The sequence below is a fragment of the Ictalurus punctatus genome, chromosome 11, assembly GCF_001660625.3.
Source record: "Ictalurus punctatus breed USDA103 chromosome 11, Coco_2.0, whole genome shotgun sequence".
Lineage (NCBI taxonomy): Eukaryota > Metazoa > Chordata > Actinopteri > Siluriformes > Ictaluridae > Ictalurus > Ictalurus punctatus.
Genome location: NC_030426.2, coordinates 20,081,112 through 20,100,013, shown reverse-complemented (window position 1 = coordinate 20,100,013; position 18,902 = coordinate 20,081,112). Strand labels below are relative to the sequence as shown.

The 18,902-nt window shown below is 39.4% G+C and overlaps 1 protein-coding gene across 4 annotated transcripts; it reads left to right on the top strand.

Annotated features, from left to right (window-relative positions):
* The first annotated feature begins 3,035 nt into the window (after positions 1-3,035).
* mafaa (v-maf avian musculoaponeurotic fibrosarcoma oncogene homolog Aa) lies at positions 3,036-17,781 on the top strand. 4 transcript variants are annotated; one of them, XM_053683703.1, is made up of 6 exons: positions 3,036-3,697; positions 3,831-4,870; positions 9,649-9,827; positions 10,790-11,074; positions 14,275-14,401; positions 14,475-17,781. In XM_053683703.1, exons 2-4 carry the CDS (start codon positions 3,900-3,902, stop codon positions 10,903-10,905), a joined length of 1,266 nt encoding a protein of 421 aa, XP_053539678.1. In that variant the 5' UTR covers positions 3,036-3,697; positions 3,831-3,899; the 3' UTR covers positions 10,906-11,074; positions 14,275-14,401; positions 14,475-17,781. The 4 variants fall into 4 exon arrangements, with proteins under 4 accessions (XP_053539678.1, XP_053539677.1, XP_053539676.1 ...); XM_053683702.1 differs by having other exon boundaries at positions 3,036-4,870; positions 14,475-14,512; positions 14,605-17,781; XM_053683701.1 differs by having other exon boundaries at positions 3,036-4,870.
* The last annotated feature ends 1,121 nt before the right edge of the window (positions 17,782-18,902 follow it).

Sequence of the window (18,902 nt, the reverse complement as noted above, 5' to 3'; positions counted from 1 at the left end):
ACCACACTTGTATACGCTGACAGGTTATACAATGTTTTGCAGCTGTTCAGTCTTAAAAACTCAATGGTTCTCAAAATCTTTGTCTACTTTAGTAGTAGAGTCTACTTTAACTGTAAAATAAATTTGTGACCCACTTCACACAGATTTATTTCATGAACTTTATTTAAATGTGTATGATAATAACTTTCATCTATTTATAAGAGGCACAGAGAGTTTTATTCCTGCACTTTCTGCCACCAAGACACAGGTCCAAGTTGACGCTATGTATACACACTATGTATACAGCTTGTTTTTGAGTTATTGAGATTTCAATTAAACCATTGTAATTCAAAGCACCAGTCAAATATTCTAAAGATTTTAAGAATTCAATATATATAATAACTTGTAATGGTATGTTGTGATTTCCATCACTGTAAATTAAAAACAACAACAACAACAACTTGACTGCTATAATACAGCTAACTAAACTCATCTGGCACATCGTGAAGGGTTTGCAAAACTGAGATTAGAAACTCTACACATTTTTACTTAAATTGGAAGAACTGCACCAACAGATACTTTCCAAAATGCAAAGCTACATAGAAAACCTCTACTTTCTACAGTTCAGTTCACCAAGTGCTTGATGATTAGCTCATGGGCCAGATCTGGTGTGTTGGAAGCAGCCTGTTGTGCAGGAAATTGTGCAGGAAGTTGTGCAGCCTGTGGATTCCCAGTGTGATGAAAACAATCGACTAGTTTACTTAACTTTAACCCAACTTAGAAGTGTAGGGAACACTGTTACATAATCCATTATAAGTGATGGCCTTATGCGTGCTGGTGTCATATATTGCTTATTACATGAGTCTTTGCATTTTTCAACTTTCTCCTCCATGACAGAAACCTCTAAGACTTATTGATTAATGCATATGAGTCAGTAGGGATGGAGTGGGGTGAGCACAGCACGACTTAATTATTTGTCCATTCGTGCAGATGAGTCCATGTGCAATTAGAAATTAATTGCATGAAAGCCTGAGCGCTTTAGTGGGGCTCGATCATAATTAACTCATGGATCCTTTCCCCTCTCCTTCCGGTGGAAATTGGGCTTTATTTTATTGTCATTTATAAGCAACATTAGTTCATCAAGGTGAATTGCTCAAAAGTGAAAAGAGCATTGGGGTTATGAGAAGCCATTAATACTGGACATCTGAAAGTCTGTACATAAGCTCAGCAGTTTAAAATTTCAATCAGGACCATAGTAGATCCAGGTTTTTAGACTTTGAGTGGCTGAGGAAAGGCAGCAAGAGCAATCTACAGGGCTGCACCTTCTTATTATACAAGAAGCTTGCATTTGTAGAATATCTGATTTATTTCTTAATGTAAACAGTGGTCACACAGTGACATCACTGTATTGGCTTCATACTTGCTATATAGTTCCTAATCCTAATCATACTTGGTCAAAATACCAATAATAATAATAATAATAATAATAATAATAATAATTTAAACCAGCAAGAGACAGGTATGATTCAGTCATTTTACACTAATTAAAAGACGTGATGCGATGCGATGGATTGGCACCCTGTACAGGGTGTACCCCACCTTGTGCCCGATGCTCCCTGGGATAGGCTCCAGGTTCCCCGCGACCCTGAAGAAGGAGTAAGTGGTAGAAGATGGATGGAAAAGATGTGATTAAAAGACATTTCAGTTGGGGTTGCAATTGAAGTGGCAAGATAGAACCTATTTCAATACTTGTACCACACTCTGTCGACTCCACTATTTCTGTTAGTTTAAACAGATTTCCCTCAAGAATTTCTCATTGCTTCCTTTCTTGTTAATTTATATTCAAGCTTTTCTTGGGGAACTGCAATTAGCCACCTCTCAGACTGGTACAGTTTGCAATCATGCCTACTTCCAAACTTACAGTTGGCTACTCAATCAGTTTCCCAGGTTGAGGATCTGCCTCCTTACAATAGAGATTTTCATGTTTATTACTGCATTTAGTAAGATCTGTAATTAAATGTGTAACTCTGTTTATATTGTCCTAGTCAGCAAGTGGAAATTAATTCAATAAAATAGTGAATTGTCATTTCAGGTATGATCCATGTGCACAGAATACATGCATGCTCCTTTGTGCTTTACTAAGTTTCCATTGTAGGCTATAACCTCTGATTAGTAGCGTGTTGTTTTTAAGGTTAAGGCAGGCCTTAACGAATCTAAGGCTTGTCCTGATTATGGCAAATTGGGATATCCACTTAAACTTTCACTAGCCCTCTACAAATGCATTCCTCACTCTCATAACTACACTGCATGACTTCCCTATTAGGTCTTTAATTGGGTAATTATGTAATCATTAGTACATATACTGTTTTTGTTTTGGCTATTAATTTAGAAATGTGTTCTGTTATATGTTGGGCCTTGTATACAATGTTAACTTTAGACATTTTGATATCATAACTTTTCCTATTTGTCATGTCAGATCATTTTTCACATAACTTGTTCAGCATGTGTATTCATTTGTTTGTTTGAGAATTTTGAGCTCAGATCTTTGAGGAAAAGTTAAGTATGCTTCATATAGCAACCGATATTTGCACTCCGTGTTCCGTGTAAGATCCGTGTTTTATCTTGCAGTTTACTGTATTCATTATCACGATAATGAATCATTATAGCTCATTCATATGCTATGCATTACGGTTCATTATTGTTTTATCCATAAACATCAGTACAGATTAATCTCGACTATGTTGCACTCTTTTGGGTGTCCTTATATCAGGATATTTCTTTTTTTGATGGATCACCTCAGACATTCTGCCATCAACCTGATCCCTTCTCACGTTTCTCCATTTTCTCAAACTAACGCTTCTTCCCTTAGTCTCCGCTTTTCTGTATGCTAATTCACGCAGGTGTCGCTAGGGGGCGTGTCGAAGCTGGTCCTATAGCGAGAGGCTCAAACGGGAATATGCAAATAAACCTGGCGCTGCTTCTTCTCATTGGTCCACGGATGTTACGCGAAGTGGGAGGGGTTTAACCATCCGGCTTTATAAATAAACTCATGTGCCGCCTTCTCTCTGTGTACTTCAGTGACATGCTGTGCAATCCGTGGGACAGAGAGGAAGAAAGCGCTGAAAGAAAAGAGTAAGCTGTTTTCAGGGACCTACGGTTTGATGTATGTAAACAAAAAACAAAAAAGTATATCAGAGCTATCCTGACGGAGGAGAAGGTACTCAGGTAGCTCAGGATATCCGCTGACAGACTTTAGTACTCTTCCTTTTGGCTGTCCCATCGCTGGAACTTACTGTGATTTATTTGTTTTTTATTTTTAAATGTGTTTTCTTGTTGTTTCTTACTGACTTTCTTAAGCTAATTATTCCACTTAACTGGACTGATTAAGTGGCTGATGCTTCCCTCAAGTTGTCGGTGCTGCTTTTGGTGACTGTTCCACGACAGTGAGGAAACTTTCAGCTCCTTGTCCCTGCGCGAGGACTACTGAGCACAGCTGGAAAAAAAAGGGATAACCGCACGTGCGAAAAGAATCAAACTTGAGCAAACCTCAGTGTTTTGGCATTTTCTACAATTAACGCTTCATCTGCAGGCGCGTTTAGAGAACTTGAAGAAAAGGCGTGGACAAGTCAGTTCTGAAGTGTCGGGTTCCTGTTCGTGCATTTGACCCGAGTGAAGTTGTCAACAAGAGGAGCGCAGAGACGACCTGGCAGGTGTACAAGTGAGTTTACACGTGTGGTGTAAGTCTAGTCCTGCTGCTATAAATAGACGCTGTTTTACGCACTAAAATCAGACAAGCAGCAGCTGTAGAGTTGTGCGTGAAACGCGTCACCCTTCCTGTACCGTCTTCACAGGACAGGACAGAGCCTCTCACTCCCACTCGCTTTGGCTCTGAGGCTGCACGTGTCCTCGCATGGACTGACATGGCCACGGACATCGCCATGAGCGCTGACCTGCCCAACAGTCCCCTGGCCATCGAGTACGTGAATGACTTCGACCTCATGAAGTTTGAGGTTAAAAAAGAGCCGCCCGAGGCCGAGCGTTACTGCCACCGCTTACCACCGGGTTCTCTGTCCTCCACGCCGATCAGCACGCCGTGCTCCTCCGTGCCTTCCTCGCCAAGTTTTTGCGCACCGAGTCCCGGCGCACAGCCCATCCAGAACCTCGGAGTTACCAACAACAACAACAACAATAACAGCAACAATGGTGGAAACAACAGCAACAACAGTACTCAAGGCACCACGGGCAAGCCCCAGCTGGAGGACTTCTACTGGATCCCTAACTACCAGCACCACATCAGCCCCGAGGCGTTAAACCTGACCCCTGAGGACGCAGTAGAGGCGCTCATTGGCAATGCGCACCACCACCATCATCACCATCACCACCAGCCCTACGACACGTTCCGCGGGCAGCAGTACGTCGGCGAGGACCTGACGACCTCCTCAAACGGCTACCACCACGCAGCGCACGCCCACCACGCGCACCACCACCATCACGGCCACCACACGCACGCACGCCTCGAAGACCGCTTCTCGGACGAGCAGCTCGTCAGCATGACGGTGCGTGAGTTAAACCGGCAGCTGCGCGGCTTCAGCAAGGAGGAGGTGATCCGCCTGAAGCAGAAGCGGCGCACCCTGAAGAACCGCGGCTACGCGCAGTCGTGCCGCTACAAGCGCGTGCAGCAGCGGCACATGCTCGAGACGGAGAAGTGCACGCTGCAGAACCAGGTGGAGCAGCTCAAGCAGGACGTCGCGCGCCTGGCCAAAGAGAGGGACATGTACAAAGAAAAGTACGAGAAGCTCGCAGGCCGCACCTTCAACGGCGGCGGCAGCAACACCAACCGGGACCCGTCCACCGGCAATCACGGCAAAGCCTCATCCGCGGATTTCTTCATGTGAGAACTGTTTCAGGCCTCTTTTTTTCTTTTCGTTTTATCCCACACAAACTGTTTTTTTTAAACTTTCGTTTTTATCTGTGTGTGAACTTTAATTTTTATTATTATTATAATTTTTTATTTAGGCTACAGTTCCTTCACAGCAAAATCCCCGATGCTGAATTAACACCTGCAATATGTTTTCGTAAAAGCTCTTTGGAAACAAGGAGTACTAAAGTATACCTTTCCTTGTTACCCACAAGGGTGCACCTTTTATAACTTTAGTGTGTGTGTTTTACCTAGAAAGGTGCATTTTAAAGATTTAAAAAGATTTTTTAAAGATACACTCAGTGCTATTTGCGGTCCAGTTATGTACTTTAAATCATCAAGGTAAACCATGTTAACATTTCTAGGTAAAAGATACATATTAAACGTACAAAAGATAAATGTACCACCTCACCGACAAGAAAAGTATAGTTAAGTACTCTGTTTTTTGTGTATTTTATTTATTTATTATTTATTATTATTATTATTATTTTGGAGAGCGCATTCGTTTACTTACCACTGAGGATTTTGCTGTGTGCATTTCAGAAAAAAAAGCCAAGGACTTCCATCATTAGCCTACATATGTCTACACAAGGAACATATTTCCAGTATCGCACACACCATAGTCTGCGCGTGATGGTGCACACTGACTGTGCGCGTGCATTAGACTATCAACTCTGTAAGTCTTAAAGGTAGTGTTTTAATAGAGAAGTTATAAACGGACCTCACCTCTGACCTAAACGTGGACTCGTGCATCACCTCCAGGCACAAAACAGCGTGCTTTCTGACTCAGTGCATTAGCATATAGTGTTTTTAATAATAAAAAAAAAAAGAAAAAAAAAAAAAAAGAAGTCTTCTTACATGGTCTTTCAACCAGCGGTGTTTGGTGTTCTCCGACTTTTGAACAGTCTTAATGGATCCGACATCACACGTGGAACTGAAATGTTATTTATTTATTTATTTTTGTGATCGGACAAAAGAGGAATTTGCAACCCAACGAATGAATGAAAAAGGGGGGGGGAAAGCAATACATTATCGGACTTATTTGACATGGTTGTACTCTCTAATGGTAGTAACTCATGAACCCGAGAAGGAAGCATTGCAGCCTGCATCCACCCTCCAACCCTGCATGCGGGACATGTATGGTCACTAAATCTCCAAGCCCTTTCTATCTTTCCCACACACCTGGATGAAAAAAAAAAATCGCATGGCCCTTAATCAGCCCTGTATCTTCCTCCTTGTCCATTTTATCTCTGTCCTGAAAAGTGTAGTAGCCTATAGCGTCTTTAGACCTTAAATAAAGATGCGATTGAGGAATTGGAAAAAAAACCCCCATAATATTACAAGACTGCAGGAAGGTTTTACACCAGTGAAATGCGTCCGAGCCTAAATTTCTTCTCCCTTTTTTATGTTTAAAGTAACAAAATAGTGCCACATAGATTAAACGAACTGAGCCAGATTTTACTTATTTATTCTCTCACCATGTAAATATGTAGAAATCACTTCGTGTGTTCATTTTGAATTACTTCTCCCCTCCCCCCAAGTCTATTTTGCTTGTTTATTAAAAAGAACATCTTAACTGCAATGTTTGTATGTAAAAGCATGCAAATAGATCAACGATATTCTTTCTATCGAATATGTACAATATATAAGAAGAGATGCAATGCATACTGCACTGGAACAGAAGGAATTGGCAGGAATAAGCTGCGATTCATTTCTCTGTGTTCATCAAAGGTGACATAAAATACTTGGACTTCAGTCGCTGCTATATCCTATAGGATATATATATATATATATATATATATATATATATATATATATATATATATATATATATATATATATATCACCAAAGGATTGAAAAATAACTTTAATGTGCATTTTTTTGGTGCTTAAAATTAATACCAATCGAATAGAAAAGGATTTTGGATTCATGGGGCAGTTTTAAAAAGATCCTACATTTCTAAGATGAAAATAGATCGAACTAGCCTAATTATTTTAAGCTGAATGAACGCAAGATCTGGCGATAAGTAGAGTTAAAAAAAAAAAAAAAAAAACATGCTCAAAACTATGATCTTAAATATACCGCATTATTTTGTTAGCTTGACAGAATATACTCCTGACCAGTTAATTGCTCATCTAGGCAGAATCATAACATGAATACAACGTACAGTAGTTCACAAAGTGTTAGATTAGGCTAAACAAAATGTGATGGCTATTTAAGAAGAGTTCAGAATTTGTCGGAAAATGTGCAATGTAGGTGACCCCATCATATTTAAAAACATCACAAAATCTCGTCTCAGTAGCCTACTTGCAAAACCCGATATCTTAATTAAGTACTTAAGAGTTATATAAAGTCATTAGGATATTTTTTTTCCAGTAGGGTCTCAGTCAAATCTTCCTCGTGTATATGAGGTTTCATTTGGGAATGTCACCAGGAAGCCAGCTCATCCTCCTGCTTCAGTCGGAATGCAGTGTGAGCGCAGTCTCTCTGTATATTACTTTCATATGGCGCACATGGAGGCTTGAGATGACCTTGGCTCAGAGATGAGCTGTATGTGTAAAAAACTGTATATACATGATTTCTATATATTTATTCTAGAAACATCTAATGTCCTCTACGTGTCAATACGTCCAATCTGAAATGTTTCTGAATGGAATGTTGTTCAGAATCTTGTTTTCATAAAGTTTAATAAAAAGTTGTGTCAAACGCGTTTTTCGTTCCCTCAATGCGTCCGAATGAACTGATTACATAATGAAATTATCACCCGTGTCTCGATGGCATCTAAGCGATTAATATTTACATTAATATTAATAGCTGTTGGGATGTGCAGTATGAAATTCAATACAATAGTTATTCATTTAAAAAAAAAAAAAAAAAAAGATCATAATTAAACATTGAACGTAAACGTATTTTTTTTTATTGCTCTGTGATGTTTATCACCAGGAGATAAATATAACAAAAAGACACAGTATATTAGACCATAATATACGGATTGTATTTTTGTTGTTGTTGTTGTTGTTGTTGTTGCTGCTTACTTAATTTATCTACAGTTTAGGGTAATCAGAGCTCACAGGTCCGATTTCAGAGTATTGGGCATTAATTTTTAGAGCCTAAGTAAACAAGTATTTACTTAGTTAAAAAAAAATAAAAAATAAATGAATCACTTTTTAAAAGTTAAAATAAATGTCGGGGGAAATTATGCACTTAGACAACACCCTCCCACAATGATGAGCTTAATTAACTTATAATAATAATAATAATAATAATAATAATAATAATAATAATAATAATAATAATAGTTTAAATGTGATTACTATTGTTGTTGTTGTTTTTTTGTTATTGCTGTAATTAACGGATACGCAAAATCAAAACATGACAAACATTCTCTCTCTCTCTCTCTCTCTCTCTCTCTCTCTCTCTCTCTCTCTCTCTCTCTCTCTCTCCTCTTTTCCGTCAATTAGCAGCTCCCAAAAAGTAAAAATCGCTTATAAACACGCACACAAAAGAAAGTCTTAGAATTTTTTTTTTTACAACTTGATGGAGAAGCTAATTTTTTCAGCTGATTAATTGACTGGGTCTTGTCCCAAACCGCAGACTAGCGTCCTAAACAGCATGTCAGAACCCCACAGGTGGTAAGGTACTATGCGCTTCGCTTCAGACGCTGTGATTTATCGCTCTGTTCGGAAATTGATCTATCTGATCATATCTGGACACTCATTTATCTCTGAGAGTGATTTTTCACCACCTGGTAATCTGTGCGATCTCTCATTTCCGAAAGAATGGACATAATCAGGTTCAGAAGATCCGACCAGGCAGCAACAGAGAAAAAATAAACCCCAAGTGAAACATCCAAATAATATCAGGACGCATATATCATGCTATTTTAATATAGGTTTATTTTAAAATAAAAATGGATATGTTATTTGTATACAATCACACAGTATCCCGTCGTATTTAAATAGAGCTATTTGATTTGTATCTACTTTAACGAAATTTGACTGCAGACCATGAGTTTACTGAATTAAAGCATGCAGATTAACAGTAGCCTCTGGCTGAAACATTACCAATACTAAGAGTCCGTGTTGGCTCAGTGTCGGCACAAACCTGGCTAATGAGCAATTTAGACGCTTTCCAAATTCAATCTAATTAGCTGCTGAAATCTCCTCAATTGACTGCATACTTAGGCAACTAGTGCTCTAGTGGAAAAGAAATATGCCATATTTGTTTACTAAATCGTTTTTCTTACTTGTTTATTTATTAAAATGATTTGCAATTATTTAAGAATTTTGAATTTGACGCTGAATTCACTTCCATTTGTTATCAGCTACAGCCTTTATTCCACTTGTCCATCTTTGCTTCTGCTAACAGATACACTCTGGCAGAAATGTTAGAGCTGATGCTCTCAGTTACAGTGGAATCAGATATTCATCCCCAAAATGACCGTTTGTAGTGCTGTTTTGGTGAGCACACTGTGAGAGGGTGAATGTGAATGAACCATTGGAGAGGAGTGTTTGTGAGGATGCATGACCTCCTCTGACCTCCTATGGACTTTAAGAGTCCATGCTTTGTCTCAGGCTGCAGAGTTTCTTCACTGTTTTTGCAGTTTATTAACCCGCGCTGTATGACATGTAGCTTTCAGTGATGATTACATTACAATACTGAACTTACGACTATGATGAAAATGTACACTATACGACCAAAAGTATGCGGACACCTGATTCATATGTCTTTGTTGAATATCTTCTTTCAGATTTAGTTCCCTGTTTCCTGTTATAAAGACTTCCACTCTTCTGGGAAAGCTTTCCACTAGATCTTGGAGCGTGGCTGTGGGGATTTGTGCTCATTCAGTCACAAGAACATTAGTGAGAACAGGCACTGATGTCTGCGAGGAGGCCTGGGTTGCAGTCAGCGATCCAGTTCATCCCAAAGGTATTCACTGGGGCTGAGGTCAGGGCTCTGTGCAAGGACACTCCAGATCTTCTACTACAACCTTGGCAAACCATGTCTTCATGGACCTCGCTTTGTGCACAGGTGCATTGTCATTGTGGAACAAATTTGGGCTTTAGTTCTTAGTTCTTAGGAAATTGTAATGCTACTGCATAGAAATACATCCTGTACAATGTGGCAACAGTTTGGGAAAGAACCACATATGGGTGTGATGGGCAGGTGTCCACAAACTTTTGGTCATGTAATGTATTTTGGGACCATTTAGAAATTTTAGTCTAAATTACATGTTCTTTGAATAGAATGAGATAAAAGTTGAAATAGAAAGTAATAAATGATTAACATTTAGACAAGCTTAGTGCATATTTTGAAATAAATCATCTGTTATTCTAACTAAAACTGACATTTCAATGATAATATCCTTTTATGGATACATTGACAAATATAAAACTGTGCGGTCCGAGTCTCTTACTGAAAGCCTGCCTTGGGTTATAAATGTGACATTTGTTGTTGTTGCTCATGTTGTCCAGATTCTGTTTTTGAGCCTGCTGTGCCTATGTAGATATTTATGTCTCTCAGGGTTCAGTCAGAGCCAACTCTCAGACTCAGCACAGCTCTTCTCCTTCTTACTGCTTGTGCTGAGTCAGAGGCCCAGTGTGTGTGACACGATCACTTCACCCTCACAGAGTGCAATTCAGTGCAAGTGTGTGTACTTACATATATATATACATATATAAATATATATATGTATATACATATATATATGTATATATATATATACACATGCCCATATTCAGTCTCTGTTATACTATGTATATATTTTTTATGACTCTTTCCAGTATTGATCACAAATGTATGATTGTCCATAGACCATAATGTACATTAGTAATGAAATATATGTATTAATAGGTGACATTTTCTTAATGTATATGCAATGTGATCTTCAGCTGTAGTGTGCACTTGGAAAGAAGAACAAGAGAAAAGGAAGACAGAAGAGCGGAAATCGAGAGAGGCAGAGGAAGAGCTTCTGGGTTCTCTGGCGTCTCGGCTGCACTGCCGATGAGATTCCCCTGTAGTCAGCGTCTCTATGGGCTCGGTTTACGGGAGAGGCAGACAACACACCCACACAACCACAATGGACAACCGGTTCACACACTCACAGGCTACAGTGCAAGTGTGTGTGGATGGTGTGCACGTACTTAAGCAACTGCACAGGGCCAAACTCGAACAGGGTATGTTTGCACTTTAAAATATTTATAATTTTATGTGAGTCATTTCAATGTTTAAAAAAATTATATATATATAAAAAAAAAACCTCACTATATCATGAATATGAATTCAACTGTTATTTCCCAATATTGGAAAAGAATGGGCCATTGAATGAGTGCAAATAACCTAATTAATTGACCAATTTGTGGAAAAATCATGACAACCACCACTAATAGTAGTCCACGCAATAACTGATCCTGGATTAGGGAAATAATATGTAAGCTTAATATATACTTTTAATAGAATCAACCTAAGACCATGATTGATTCCATGATTGGGATGCACTTTGTGTCTGACTGATATTACATTTAAAATATGTGTGTAAAGTAAAAGTAAAAGACATTTTAAACAGGTCCTCTGCAACTACCTATATGCATGTTTCAGGTAAATAACCTAAAACGTTAATACACCTAGAAAACTGTATTTACCTTTGAAAAAAAAAAAAAAAAATTAAAAACTTGTTAATCTTCTTATTCTTCTTGTTATTTAATCGTATTATTTTTCAATAATGTGTGAGTTCATTTAACACCTCATGCTTGAAACATCCTATGATGATGTGTTTGATGTGTTTGGAAGTCATAAGAAACTAACCTTGTGCTTAACCCTACCCTCTCTGACTTTTCACATAAATTGAGTTGTATTATGAAATTATTATGAATTTGCAAGTGTGAGGCCATGTTAATTCAATTCTTCTTTTGTCAGCACTGACCACTAGACACACTTTAACATGAGCACTTGAACATGGCATTGAGCATAATTACCTAATTTTAGAGGAATTACATAATTCCTCTAATCAAGAATCAATTAGTGAGTGGACTACTGTTACTGGTGCTTGTCATTATTTTACACCAAAGGACCAACTGCGTCTTGTATGCACTCACATAGCTCCTTTGCTGTCCCATGTTGGGAAATAACAGCGTGCTGTGGCAGCTGAACCCCTAAACAAATCGACAGCTTGATAAATCGCCTATGAAGCTCTATTAACGCTCAGGAGGTATTAATAATTATTTAGTCCGCTCTCAGGATTGAGTGAGTGACCTACAGGGCACACACAGCGCGCGCTCTCCAAACGGCGGCGAAGTCATTACAGTGTAACGTCTCCCCCCTCCCCAACACACACTTCCTCTCAACCAGAGGAGCCTCGCACAGACCCGATGCGCTAAAGGGAAGAAGGAAAAAAGCAATTTCCCGGTGTTGAGCGGCAGAGCCCGAGCTCTCGCGCTGCGCAGCCGGCTGTCACAAACACACCCGCGCGCTGACACGCTCCATGCTGAATAGACAAAGAGAAAACATGCTATCACAGGGGAAAAAATGTGCAACCCCAGCGATTTTTTTTTTTGGGGGGGGGGGGGGGGGGGGGGGGGGGGGTCGTTTTAGTTTATTGTTTGCGCGCAACGTAAAATCAACAAATAAATAAACAAACAGACGAACAAACGGTGGCCTAAATTGTGGGATCTGAGCTGATTATAAGCAGCGAGACGCAGAGCGGTAAAGAGTCCTGAATCCTCACATGCGGTACCAATTAGTGTGTGAAAAGGGCTTCTGTCACTCATCTGCCTCGTCAACAGCAGAACTTCCCCGGTGCTTTGTGGGTAAACAGCTGCATAAAACAAGTGCGACGGTTATTTTTTTGCTAAAGCAGTAAAACAAGCTCGGCTGTTTCTAAACACATTTCCATAACGCGCGCGCGCTCACACACACACACGCGCACCAAAGATGTCCAGTAATGGATCTGCTGTCATAAACCTTGAGAAGTATCAATCAGCTGTGTAAGGTCAATACGATTAAGGAAACACATGATGGGACATGCTGTTATAGGAAAGTAATCAACAACAGGGTAGTATTGTGATATTCAGTCCAGGATTTTGTGCTTTTGAGTTTTTTTGTGATTGTTGCGGCCAAAAATGCTTGATTTTGCTGCGTTATTTATTTATTTATTTATTTATTTATTTAAATTTGCGTTGCAACTTGTGGAGTTTTTTTTGTGCTTTTTTGTTGCTGTAAACTAGTTGAATTGGCGAAATTGCAATTGCCAGAAATTGTCTTTCAAAGTGATGTTTGTTGGTCAGTGATATCTTTTAGCTGTACTCATATGTCACATGTGCCAAGGGGCCTTTGGCTGAACGAGCATTGAGATGATGTGATATAGCGCGTTGTGATGATGTCACACGACATGTCTCGGCCCAAATTTGCAGAAGGTCTGTGGTCATTTTGAAAAATTGCAAGCTCCTCTGAATATTGTGGAGTTTCCTTTATTTTATGTTAATTTCTGCGGTCCTGGAATGACCGATAAATTGGTAAACAGTAGGTCTTTGCTTCTATTACCCTCCAAACAATAGATTAACGGCTTACAAGTTTCCTCTGAGTTCTTTGATTTTTATCCTATCTCAAAAAGCAAGCCAGTATGTGAATTATCTAATTCACCTAAAGTAAATTGCCCTAGGTATAAATAAGTGCATGAATATATGTGCACATTGTGACCTGCGATGGACTGACATCTCATTCAGAATGTGTTCTCACGTTATGCCCAGTGCTTCCAGGATGGGTTCTGGATCCACCTTGACCCTGAGAGGATAAAGCACTTACTAATGATAAATGGCATAATAGTTGACCTTGCAGGTGTCCCAAGGATTTCATCAGTCAATCAGTGAGCAAAAAACATAAAAGGAGCGTCAGTACAGACAACAATCAAGTGAATTTAATGTAAATATATACACTTCTTTTACAGTAAGTATAGCAGGCAGTTTGGAGAAAAATGGCATGAACTCAGAAGACTTGCTCTTAACCAAAATGTTGGATAATTTAGAAATTTATATTCTCTCCATGTAATTCAATACAGAACAACAAAAAAGACTTCACTTTTTTCTGTTTTTTTTTTTTGATGGAGCTTTGAAAAAGTAGAATTAAAAAAAAAGCTTATTGATTTGAGAAATCCTAATGTTAGAGAGAAAGGAAGAAAATTCTATTCATTTAGGGGTTTCAGGCAAACAAGCATGTTTCTAGATGTTAATAAAGTAAAAAACTAAGTAGGATAAAACAACATGTTTCAACCATTCAGGATTTCAAAGGGTTAAAGGTTTTGTTATAATTGTCAGAGGGAGTTTAGTTTAAATATCCAGAGAGCCAAATTCAACTATTTGCCAATGTCTTTTCTTGTCTGCAGTTGTAATTTAGTCTGCTTTCCAGCCCACTGGCTGTTTCTGAGTGTGATTGGTGCTGTAGTTTATTCTTCTGCCAAGTCTGGAGTGGAGAAAAATGGCATCAGAATACACCAGAACAGTGGGAAAGAGGTGAGCAATTTGTGTATGAATCTGTTACTAACTGTTATGACTCACTCACTTTTAGTCACTGTTATTCTTTTAGGGTCGCAGTGAATCCAGAGCCTATCCCGAACACTGGAGGTGAGGCGGGAATATACCCTGGATGGAAGGCAAGCACATTTATACACTCATTCACACTTAGAGGCAATTAATCTTAGCCAGTTCACCGACAGGCATGTTTTTCGGACGTGAGAGGAATCCTGGGATGCCTAGGAAACCCACACAGTCATAGGGAGGACTCCACACAAACAGTAACCTGAGCTAATGATCAAACCTGGGACCCTGGATCTGTGAAGCAGCAACGCTATCCACTGCACCATCCTACTGTCAACTGTGCTGATTTAAGACTTTCAGACTAGAAATCCTGTAGATGAATCTACTGTACAGTAAATGTGAGTATGCACAGCTTTGTGGATGGTATGGTTTAAGTGTGAATGTATGGATGTTGCCCAGGCCTTAAGGAGTAATGGAAGAATTGATTGCTGATTGATCCTAGTGCCACTGAAAACACTTCCCATTCAACCACTGCATGACTTTTATTTTCATTAAAAAGGTAATTTAGTAATAGATTGCACAAATTGGTAAATACACATGCATACACAATGCACAAGTCCAGCCATCTCAACAGAGTATTGATAAGCTCAGTGTCATTTGAAGTGCTGTCTCTTGTAGATCTGCAGATGAGGGAAGTGAAAGCTGAAGGAACACACTGATCTCAACAGGTCAGCAAAATTATGACGTTAGTTGAGGTTATAGGAGGTCAATATGTCTGAAAATCAAGAAGGACTGCAGAACTCTTACCGTCACGTGCGTGTCAGCTACTTAAACACTCCAGTGAATCTCACTGGAGTCATCAAATAATCACCCACAGATTTTTCAGTCTGAAAAAAAAAGAGGAAAGTGACCAGGCAACAGAGAACAAACATCTTCTCATGCTTGTAAATTCATTACAAGTGTGTGGCTCTGTTACACTGTGGGGGCACTTGCACAATTTGGGTCCACTTTTCTTCTTAAACAGAGGAGTCACTGTAAAGCAATACAATTCAGTAAAGTTCTGATTGATCCCCTTTGATTCATCCTATGATGAATAATTTCTATGCTAATGGGAGTGGTCTCTTCGAAGATGACCCCACCCATATTCGCAGGGCACAAGAGTTAACTGAATGGTTTGATAAGGGTGAAAATGATGTAAAGCATATACTATGGTCTTCACTGTCACCAGATCTCAACCCAGTTGAACACTTATTTTGGAGTGACGCTCTCTACCAGCATCATCAAAACACCCACAGAGAGAGAGCTGTGTTCAGCACTCCAGTACAGTTCAAGAGATTTGTAGAATGTGCTCCAAGGAACACTGAAGCTGTTTTGGTGGTGATGGACCAAGACCTTACTAACACACTTGCTGTGTTTACCTTTAATTTGTCACCTGTCTGTTTTATTTTCTTGAAGGCATCTGAGAAACTCGCTGTGGGTAGCTGCCTTAAAACGTAATGCCATAGATGAGAACTGGCTGATATGAAAATTTTTAATATGATCTGCACATATATAGCGCTTTTAAAAAAAACTAAACAAAAAAAAAAACCTTAGTGGTTCTACAAAGCGCTTTACACTGTTTCTCATTTACCCATTCACACACACACACACACACACACTCTCACACGATTGATACTTACACAACAATTCTGCTGAACTCTCCTGAAGGTGTTGAGTAAAAGAACAGCAGCTCTGACAGTAGTTCCAGCTGCAAGGTGAATCACAGATTTATATTATTCACTCATAATTCACAGTTGCTTATAGATTCTATCATATAAATTATAAGTAATACATGCTTCGTGAAAATTCCACAACATTATATGCAGGCTAAGTATAAATAGATTTAAAAAGTATGACATGCTGTTCTGGTGTTGCTGCTGATCTGCTGTTGGTGTGGTGTAAGAGGAATAAAACAGTTCAGTGTGGTAATATTCAGTCCCTCCAGGGATTTAGAGATTTTGCGATCACAGAAATGAACGCAAAATCAAGGAAACTCTGCAATATCCGGAGGAGCTTGCAATTTCTGAAAAATACTGCAGATTTTCCACAGATTTGGGCCAAGACGTGTCATGTGATGTCATCAAAACGCACATCCAGCCAAAGCCCTCTATGATTTATGTGTGTCGAACGTGAGTAGAGCTAAAAGGTCTCATTTACCAACAAACATCACTGCGAAAGACCGTGCAAAACAATTACACGCAATTGTAATTTCACCAATTCAAGTACTTTTCCATGAAACAAGCATAAACAACTCTGCAAGTTGCATCACACATTTTTAAAAAGCATTATCGAGAATTTTTGGCAGCAACAATCACAATAAAAAACTTAAAAATCCTGTACGGACTGATTTATTTCCTTTTTATGCGCACAAATGTTGCATTAAGTAATAAGTAAATGTATGTTTGCAACATGCAAACTCCGCACACACACGGCCACGGTGGGACTCGAACGCCGGACCCTGGAGGTGTGAGGGCGAGCGTGCTAGCCTCTAAGCCACCGTGTGCCCATCTTTACTGAAATGCATATGTAAAATGTAAAAAAAAAAATGTAAGTAAAGTATGACATTTTGAATCTCACACAGAACTTGGTCACAGTGTTGGTTTGAAGATTAAGCCAACAGCCCCTCCAGACAACAAGATGAAAGAGACCATGGCTCTTAACTGCTTTTTATCTGCTTTGACAGATTCATGGTGCTTCAGGGAAAATGCAGACTTACAGATTTACTAAAGTCAGTACCTAGACCGGACCTTTCTCATCTCTCTCTCTCTCTCTCTCTCTCTCTCTCTCTCTCTCTCTCTCTCACTCTTTCTGTCAACACATATTTTTCGCACAATCTGTGTGTCTCTGCTCTCACTCACCCAGTCTGTTTCTCGCACACTCTAACTTCTCCGCACTTCTTTTTTGGCACATCTGGCACACTCCAGACTTGGCATAAGAATAAAAGTATACCAAGAACAGAATAGATGACAACTCTTATGACATTACTGTAGAATTAAATTTGGCTCTATGGAAGGTTTGTGATTTACACTCACCTCTGTTTGTCCAGAACCTTATTGTGTGTGTGTGTGTGTGTGTGTGTGTGTGTGTGTGTGTGTTTATACTCTTAATAAATAAATATAATGATTTATAATAAATAATTGAGTTGAGCTATATGGTTCTTTAGAGATTAAAGAAACCCTTTATGTTTTTTTATGTTCCTTGTGGCAGTGCTATGAAGAACCATTTGTGGGTTCTTTAAAGTGCATTAAATAGATGGTTCTCTACACACACACACACACACACACACACACACACACACACACACACACACACACACAGTGTATATATACAGTATGTATATTGCCCAAGCTCATGTTCTCCTTGTGTTTGTTTGGAGTTCTCCAGGTTCCTCCAACCTCCTAAAAGGGCAGCTGAGGCTCAGGTGGTAGAGCGGGTTGTCCACTAATCGTAGGGTTGGTGGTTTGATTCCAGGCCCCCATGACTCCACATACCGAATTGTCCTTGGGCAAGACACTGAACCCCAAGGTCCTCCCTTGCACGGCATGGCAGCTCTGCTACTGTGTGTGTGTGAATGGGTGAATGAGACTCTTTGGATGAAAGCACGATATAAGTGTAGACTATTTACCATTTAAAAGCATGTCATATATGGACCGACTACACTAAATTGCCCTAATTTAGTGTGAATGTGTGTGTGCACGGTGCCCTGTGATTCACTGACATCCCCATTCACTGGTGTTTCCAAATTGTCCATAGAGTGCAATTGTGCCTTGCAATGGGGTGGCCCCCCATCCAGGGTGTCCCCTTGCACCAAGTCCCCTGGTATAGGCCCCAGGCTATATAGAAAATGGATGGAATGGATGGATGTTTTCACCATTAGCCTGGCCTTGCTTTCTATACATATACTATCTATTGTTTTTTTTCATATTATATTACACACACACAAAATTAGATATTTCCATCCAGGTTGTGTTCTTGCCTTTTGTTCAGTGTTCTCGGGATAGGCTCTGGATCCACTGTGACCCTGACCAGGATAAAGATGTATGAATGAATGAACGGTGAAAGAAAGAATAAATAAAATAAAAATGTTTGTGTTGGCAAGTTGCTGTGGTATAAAAAGAATAAGATGCTTTAGGACATACTGTTATTGGAAAATAATCAATCTGAGGGTGGTATCACACATCACATCCTGTTTTGTTCCTTATGTATCCTCCATCAAAGACAGGACACATACTGAGCTCTTCTTTTTCTCTACTGAGTTGTTGAATATGCAGAGAGAATAAGCATTTCAAAATGATCTGTACTGGGAAAACTGCTCACCTCAACTTTCTCCATTCTTTTTGTTGAGAGCAAGGCCTCCTAGTTTACGTCCTAGTTTTCTTCATTGGTGTTATGCTTTTTGCAGACGGCCTAATAAACGTTGAGATGAACAAAAACACAG

Excerpts from the sequence above, each read along its gene's own strand:
- mafaa (XM_053683703.1), top strand. The coding sequence starts at position 3,900 with ATGGCCACGGACATCGCCATGAGCGCTGACCTGCCCAACAGTCCCCTG. Across the intron at positions 4,871-9,648 it reads TCATCCGCGGATTTCTTCAT|ATTTAGTTCCCTGTTTCCTG; the intron begins GTGAGAACTGTT and ends ATCTTCTTTCAG. Across the intron at positions 9,828-10,789 it reads CGATCCAGTTCATCCCAAAG|CTGTAGTGTGCACTTGGAAA; the intron begins GTATTCACTGGG and ends TGTGATCTTCAG.